This window comes from Dendrobates tinctorius, unplaced genomic scaffold (assembly GCF_039654945.1).
Source record: "Dendrobates tinctorius isolate UK_male_01 unplaced genomic scaffold, ASM3965494v1 ptg000230l, whole genome shotgun sequence".
In the NCBI taxonomy this organism is placed as follows: Eukaryota; Metazoa; Chordata; class Amphibia; order Anura; family Dendrobatidae; genus Dendrobates; species Dendrobates tinctorius.
Window position 1 is genome coordinate 7,397,434 of NW_027361897.1, and position 8,555 is coordinate 7,405,988.

Below are 8,555 nucleotides of genomic sequence, written 5' to 3' on the forward strand. Positions count from 1 at the left end.
GGCAAGGTGTGTTAGAGCCGCTGCAGCAGCAGTTATCACGGTCTGGGGCCTCTGCTCAGATAACCAGAGAAAAAAAAAATGGCGGCTACGGTCTGGCAAAAGCCCCTAGAGTCGCTGCTGGGGAGCGGGACTTGCTCTCGCACTGGGAGGTACCCAGGCAGGTGGGAGGAATGGTGCCCCACGGAGCTGCCTGGTATTCCCCGAGGTGAAGGGGTACATCCCTGTGGTGAGCAGACTAGGTGTGTAGTCGCTGCTGGGGAGCGGGACTTGCTCTTACAGGGGACGCACCCAGGCAGGTGGGAGGAATGGTGCCCCACGGAGCTGCCTGGTATTCCCCGAGGTGAAGGGGTATGTCCCTGTAGTGAGCAGATTGGTGAATACTCCGCGGGGCTCATGCCAAATCTTCGATGCCGCCCCTCCTGGTCGTGTGGAGGCGACCAGCGAGTATATATATTTTCCTCCATATTCCTGCGGCTCTGGTACTAAAGCCCCCTAGAGTCTCTGCTGGGGAGCGGGACTGCTTCATGCATGCGGGCGCACCCAGGCAGGTGGGAGGAATGGTGCCCCACGGAGCTGCCTGGTATTCCCCGAGGTGAAGGGGTACGCCCCTGTGGTGAGCTGACTGGTGTGATAGTCCGCGGGGTTTACGCCATATCTTCTATGCCATCGAAGAAGCCGCCCTCCTGGTCGTGTGGAGGCGACCAGCGAGAGTATATTTCCTCCATTTCCCGGTCCCCTTCTCCTCCTGGTGTGTGCAGCAGGTGTGCTGCGGGGGAGTAGGGACAAATCTCAACCCTTGCCATTAACCAACCCTAGGAGGCGCAGTCCTCATGGTGAAAGGGTTGGAGGGTGGTGTCCCTTGGTGAATTGTGGGGGTGTGAGTGTGGTGACACAGGGGGACGCCTCTGTTGTCAAGTCCAGAGTGAGTTCACCAAAAAATGGCAAATGTATGTGTGCAATAAACGTTCAGGTCCGGACCTGTGTGTGAACGAGCATGTATGGGTCCCACCAAAAAACATCTTGGAAATGTGTTGTGGAGTCTGATCAGCTCTTAGCATACATACACATACATAATCTCGTTCCCCAGGTCGGCGCTGTGGAGATGAGTGGTGCCTCCAAAATGAACTTTATTGCCAATACCAGCGGTGCGTTTGTCATAAACCTGAAGTGTCAGGTAATGGTGGGGTGAACTCAGGGTCTGGGCGTCCCCGCTGTAGGTGTTTCCCTAATGAGGGGTGGTCTTGAGGGTCCAGAGGCCCCTCATTAAGGAGGGGGTACTGTCATGATCCAGTGTTGGATCTGGCGGTATTAAATTGCACTGGGTGAACTTTTTTTACTTTGGAAAGTTCCAAGGTGTCTTGACTGGCCCCGGTGGTGGTTAGCAGTATTGCACTTTAGGTTTTTGTGCACTTAATTAGGGATCAGGTGTTACACCCTATAAAGGTGTGCTAGAGGTGTGCAATCACTGCCTGTGATATTGTGAGTTTGTGTTCACTCTGAGTTTGGAGAGCCTGGATGAAGGATGGAGCTGGTGAGGAGTCCTGCGCAGCTTAGCCAGGGGGGAAGAGTGTCAGCTATGGTGTCTGGACGAAGGGCTGGCATGACGTGGTGGAGTCGCAGTGATGGTGTCAGCGGGAAGTGTCTGCATGGGCTGGTGGAGTGGCGACTATGGAGAGTGGCACTCACCATGTGGGACTTGGCCGCTGAGCTGGACTCAAGCATGCTCGACTTCGTGTCAGCAGCTGAACTCATCCTTGGGACTCTGGTTCTAAGCAGCTGCAACTGGTGTTGGACTCTGCTCCAAGGCTGCACTAAGGTGAAGGATCCTGTTATGGTGATGGATCCAGGTGGAGGAGAAGATGCACTCAGGTGGAGGGCTCTGTTGGTAGGAGCGCACGCAACAGAGCAAAGCTAAGTGGTGTTTCCCCTGTATTGTCTCTTTCCTCATGTGTGTTATTAGTGCAGTGGTGGGATTAGTTTCCGCACCGACCTATTCCCTAGTGAGGGTTTAGGTTCAGGGCGAGCTAGGGCGTTGAGGTACGCGTGCGGCGCCCGGTGCGAAACCGGCATAGGGAACGTTAGGAGTGCAGGGACACTGGCTCAGGGGAGCTCAGGAGGTCTCCAATTCCCTTTTCCCTATTGCAGGGCCCACCATTGTTAAAGTTACCCAGGTTCCCCCCTTTATTATTTAAATGCGCCTTACTGGAGGCGGTGTTTCCAGATATTGTATGTATAACGTGTAATACCTAAATTCGCCAGGTGGAGGCGGCGTATCCACCTGCACGTTTTTATTATTTAAATGCGCCCCACTGGAGGCGGTGTATCCAGGGTCACGTGTTATGGGTTCGCCTTGCGGCATCATCTGCGTCCTGACACACGTGATCATGACACTCTGGTCACTTGACCATGACTTTCTCATATACACTCACTGGCCACTTTATTAGGTACACCATGCTAGTAACGGGTTGGACCCCCTTTTGCCTTCAGAACTGCCTCAATTCTTCGTGGCAGAGATTCAACAAGGTGCTGGAAGCATTCCTCAGAGATTTTGGACCATATTGACATGATGGCATCACACAGTTGGCGCAGATTTGTCGGCTGCACATCCCTGATGCGAATCTCCCGTTCCACCACATCCCAAAGATGCTCTATTGGATTGAGATCTGGTGACTGAGGAGGCCATTTGAGTACAGTGAACTCATTGTCATGTTCAAGAAACCAATCTGAGATGATTCGAGCTTTATGACATGGTGCATTATCCTGCTGAAAGTAGCCATCAGATGTTGGGTACATTGTGGTCATAAAGGGATGGACATGGTCAGCAACAATACTCAGGTAGGCTGTGGCGTTGCAACGATGCTCAATTGGTACCAAGGGGCCCAAAGAGTGCCAAGAAAAAATTCCCCACACCATGACACCACCACCACCAGCCTGAACCGTTGATACAAGGCAGGATGGATCCATGCTTTCATGTTGTTTACGCCAAATTCTGACCCTACCATCCGAATGTCGCAGCAGAAATCGAGACTCATCAGACCAGGCAACGTTTTTCCAATCTTCTACTGTCCAATTTTGATGAGCTTGTGCAAATTGTAGCCTCAGTTTCCTGTTCTTAGCTGAGAGGAGTGGTACCCGGTGTGGTCTTCTGCTGCTGTAGCCCATCTGCCTCAAAGTTCGACGCACTGTGCGTTCAGAGATGCTCTTCTGCCTACCTTGGTTGTAACGGGTGGCAATTTGAGTCACTGTTGCCTTTCTATCAGCTCGAACCAGTCTGCCCATTCTCCTCTGACCTCTGGCATCAACAAGGCATTTCCGGCCACAGAACTGCCGCTCACTGGATTTTTTTTCTTTTTCGGACTATTCTCTGTAAACCCTAGAGATGGTTGTGCGTGAAAATCCCAGTAGATCAGCAGTTTCTGAAATACTCAGACCAGCCCTTCTGGCACCAACAATCATGCCACGTTCAAAGGCACTCAAATCACCTTTCTTCCCCATACTGATGCTCGGTTTGAACTGCAGGAGATTGTCTTGACCATGTCTACATGCCTAAATGCACTGAGTTGCCGCCATGTGATTGGCTGATTAGAAATTAAGCCTTAACACACAGTTGGACAGGTGTACCTAATAAAGTGGCCAGTGAGTGTATAGTTGTGGTATCTTTGTAGGAGTGTTTCCCATCCTATTGGCACTAATCTTGCTGCACTTTCTTTGTTACTTGGTTATTGTGTGATGTTTTTAGCGAATTTTTGAATAAAATTGATACTATTTCTTATGACTTTGTATCATCTTTCGCTACTTTTTCTCTGGTTTCTCACATTAGTAACTCCAAGTTTACACCGACCACAAGAATTTGATGTACCTACAAACCGCCCAGCGGCTAAATTCTCATCAGGCTAGATGGTCGCTGTTCCTCTCCAGGTTCAATTTCACCCTCCATGTTCTCTCGGGGGAGAAGAACATTCGTGCCGATGCTCTCCCGCTCCGTAGTGTCATCAGAGAAGGAGAATGCAGAGCCTCGGTTAATTGTCCCTTCTGAGAGCCTGAGGACCGTGGCCCTGATTTCGCTTGAGTCTGTGCCCCCAGGCAAGACTTTTGTGCCACTTAATTTGTGACCGGAGGTTCTCTCTTGGGCTCACTCGTCCAGGGTGGGTGGACATTTTGGGACCAAGAGGACATCTGAGCTTCTGGCGAGGATGTACTGGTGCCCGCATATAGCCCGTGACGTTGGAGACTATATCCGGGCGTGTGTCTCCTGCGCCAAGGATAGGTCTTCTTGACAACGGCCTGCTGGGCTACTTTACCCCCTGCTGGTGGCGGACAGGCCCTGGGAAATGGTCAGGATGGACTTTGTGGTGGGTTTACCCAAGTACCATTGCTGCACAGTCATCTGGGTAGTCACCGACCATTTTTCTAAAATGGTGCACCTGGTGCCCCTTCCGTGGGTACCTTCTGCAAGTGCCTTGGCGGCGTTGTTCATTAAGCACGTTTTTCACCTACACGGTATGCCTGAAAAAACTGTCAACGACTGGGGTCCTCAGTTCGCGTCTCACTTCTGGAGAAGTCTTTGTCGCCTACTCAGCAATGAGCTGTATCTCTCTTCAGCTTATCATCCTGAGACGAACGGGTTGGTAGAGAGGGCCAACCAGACCCTGGTCACATACCTGTGACATTTTGTTTCTGCCAGGCAGGATGACTGGGCATCCATGCTACCATGGGCAGAATTTGCGCTGAACAACGCCGTAACGTCTCTACTGGACAGAACCCATTCCTCAACTACAGCCAGCATCCACGTGTCCCTGTGCCCATGCCCGTGTCATCCACTGATTCTAGGGTGGCAGACTGGGCGGTGGAGGCATGTGACATTTGGGACTGTGCACAGGATGTCATCCGGGCCTCTAAGGAGAGAATGAGGGCCTCCGCTGATGCACACCGGCACCTCGCTCCGACCTTTGCTTCTGGCGACTTAGTGTGGCTCTCCGCCCATAACTTCAGGCTGCGAGTTGAGTCCACTAAATTTGTACCTCACGACATAGGTCCCTTCAATGTCCTGGAACAGGTCAAGTCTGTGGTTTATTGTCTGGCCCTTACCCCACGCCTATTTATCACCGACACCTTTCATGTGTCCCTCCTAAAACCCATTCACATGTCCCAGTTTTCCGAGTCATCTGCTGGGACATTGGGTTCATCCATGGACAATTATGAGGTGAATGCTATTGTGGGATGCAAGGTGGTACATGGCAAAAACACTGTCTGGTGGAATGGAAGGGTCATAGCTCAGAGCACAGGACCTGGGATCCTATTGAGCACATTCATGTTCCTCAGCTCATTGCAGCTTTTGAGCATAGCGAGGTCCAAGGAGGGGGGGGCTAGGATGGGGGTAATGTCGAGTTCCCGCCACTGCACAAGGGGAATCTCAAGCCATGTCCTATGTGGCCTCCCATTCTTCTTCAGTCACAGAGGTTCCTGCCAAGTAGAGATGTCGGTCCCAGCGTCTTGCTCAGGCCAATGCTATGCGCTAGGTTGGTGCTGCCGACCCAGGTTCAGCTATAGCATCCAGCATTAGTCAGCGGCGAGCAGACGCCCCTGGGACTAAGTCCTGCTTTTCTCCATCTGAGCAGGCCCATGAGATGACCGCTCATTGGTGGTCGGAGGTCACATGTTCAGGTCCTCAAGAAGTTTGGATTGGGCCATCAGCAAGGTCCTGGAAGGCTGCAGTTATAAAAGGATCGCATGCCGCATGGCTGTGCTCTAGTATAGACCATGTGGAGTGAGAGTTGTATGTACGTATTAATGTCTCTGGTGAATGACTCATTATTAAATCCCTACCATTGGTAGCCATGTGTTGTTCAGCCTTGCCAGTTAGTGCCTAGGCTGAGAGTGCAGGTAAGAGGCAGAGTCATGGACTAGCATCAGCACCAAGTAGTGGCTTTGCCTGTACATCACTGTGCACTTGGTCTGCACTCCACGGTAGCCAGCGTCTATTAATGGTGTTCACAGGTGCGACGCCGCTTGCTTAGTGGGTCTAGAGGGACTCTAACCCTTTGTCTTTGGGGCAGAGTTCTGTGACTGTACACTAGCGCTCAATTTGCCGAGCTCTGTGAGCTTTTTCAGGCTAAGGCATTTATATTCCGCGGTAGTGCGGTTCTGTGAAGCAACAGAGTTCGCCTCTGTATACACCGGGGGATTTTAACCCGCATGTGTTCTTCTATTATACTGCCATATAGCGTCTGCCATTACCGGGCAGAAGGTAACATCTCTGCATGGAGGACCCTGGGCTGCGAACGCACCTTATTACTACCTTCTTCTTGGTGCGTTTCACCAGCCCTAACAAAAGTACTGTATAATAGAAACACGTGCACCAATTCTCCATTTTTGACCCACTCCTGGTTTTGCCTTACAAATACTGTTGTGAAATACTGACCAAATACTGATAGTTTGACCGTAGCCTTAGTCTCTCTCTCTCTACTGTAAAGTGGAAGCTCTTATGATCAGCGGGGTACTCTCTCTTTTTCCCTTCTGAAGAATGTAAGCTCTTATGGACACAGAAGTCCTCTTTCTCCTGTAGAGTGTAGATTACTATGGTCAGCAGGATTAGTTTTCTCTCTCCTCTCTCCCACCTGTATTTTCCAAGCAATTACAAGCTTTCCAGTATTGAGTTTCGTGCAAATCTAACTTCAGATCTGCTCATCTCTACTGTATTTCCTACACTTCACCAGAGATGCAATTAAGTTGACAACCTGCCATCTAAGTATTGCTGTTGAAAAAAGTACTCTCCTCGTACTTCAAGTGAGTGCCCATCACTGGTGACCAATTTTAAACATCAAAGGATCTTCAAGACACCTTCTGCTAGGGCCAAACACCACTGCCAAATGCTTCATCAAGTAAAATAATTGTCAGCTCACACATTAGCAGGTGCTATAAGACCCTTGTGTAATATGCTGTACACCGTTGTAATATCATGTTGTGCACAAGTTCTTAATTCATGATAATCTATTGATAGTTTAATGCATCATTATTGAAACAAGACAACATAAAGAACATTGATGGTGGATGACTGAAAAATTCAATTAATATAATTTTATTTTTTTCTGTAGAAGACCATGTATAAAGCAGCATCAAGAAACGAGTCAGACACAGTATGGTTCACAATCCTGTGTTTCTCCAACCTTCCTCATCTTCAATTTCCTCTTTTTATGACATTTTTAACAATCTACCTTATTGTAATATTTGGAAACACTGCAGTTCTTGTGACAATTGTCTTTGATCCTCACCTGCACACTCCTATGTATATATTTTTGAGTAACCTTTCAGTTCTGGATATTTTCTATACTTCTACCACTCTACCCAATCTTCTTATTATGCTTTCTACTCAACACAAGATCATGTCACTGGTCGGTTGTATAACACAGATGTATTTTTTCCTTTACTTTGGTTGCATGGAAATGAATCTTCTTGCAGTTATGGCATATGACCGGTATGTGGCAATCTGCCATCCGCTTCACTACACCATACTCATAAGACCAAGATCCTGTCTTGTTGCGGCCATCTTCATATGGCTTGCTTCATTATTAGAATCTATTTCCTTTCCAGTTTTAGTCTCCAAATTATCTTTTTGTTCATCAAATCAAATTGATCATTTTTTTTGTGACATTTCTGCATTGCTGAAGCTTTCCTGTACCGATACCACAAATGTTAATAATACAATATACGTTCTAGGTGCATTATTTGGTATGAGCACATTCATCATGACTTTGGTTTCTTACATTTGTATTATATTTAATATCATGAAGATTCACTCTGCAGTTGGAAGAAGTAAAACTTTCTCAACTTGTGGCTCCCATCTCACCTCTGTACTTTCATATTATGGCTCTATTATGTCTGTATATATGAGACCCACATCAATGTATTCTATAAGGCAGGACAAGTTTTTCTCTCTTCTGTACATCGTACTGATCCCATTGCTCAATCCTGCAATTTACACTCTGAAGAATAAACAATTTAAAGATGCTTTTAAAAAACTAATAAATGCCATACTTTCCAAAAAATAGATAACCTCAGATAAGGCTAATTTTATGGTAGAACCTTCATGTCAAATACTTGAGAGTAATTTCTACAAGACCTGGATAAATAGCTCTATTGAAAGTGAATATAATGTGTATTTCTGTGAGGAGACTGCAGGCACGTAGGATGCAGTAACGGACTGTACACAGACCAAGGGTGAAAGGGGTTTATTATACAGTAGAAACTCCACTCAGGGAGAAAACGGAGTGATAATTTTCCCTAATACAGCAAAAGGCTAATGGGGATAACTTTAGGAACAGGGACAAGTAAAGCCAACGATACAATAAAATATAACTTATCACTCAGGCTCCAGTCAAGGTTGAACTTCTGTCTGTGACTGGTGATGCCTTGATTGAGTCGCAGGGGGGTCTGTCACAATCCTGAGATAAATGACGTAGTATCTTTAGACGTTGGTGGTGTCCTTCCATGGTCCTGACGATGTTGGCGAAGCCTCGGGATCCTGATACGTGTCTTGGGTCCAGCAGATGAGGTGA

General features: G+C 48.1%; 1 protein-coding gene across 1 annotated transcript; it reads left to right on the forward strand.

Annotated features, from left to right (window-relative positions):
- Positions 1 to 7,100: 7,100 nt before the first annotated feature.
- Positions 7,101 to 8,048, forward strand: LOC141059738 (olfactory receptor 1L4-like). The gene has a single exon (XM_073555875.1). It carries the CDS (start codon positions 7,101 to 7,103, stop codon positions 8,046 to 8,048), a length of 948 nt encoding a protein of 315 aa, XP_073411976.1.
- The last annotated feature ends 507 nt before the right edge of the window (positions 8,049 to 8,555 follow it).

Excerpts from the sequence above, each read along its gene's own strand:
- LOC141059738 (XM_073555875.1), top strand. The coding sequence starts at position 7,101 with ATGTATAAAGCAGCATCAAGAAACGAGTCAGACACAGTATGGTTCACA.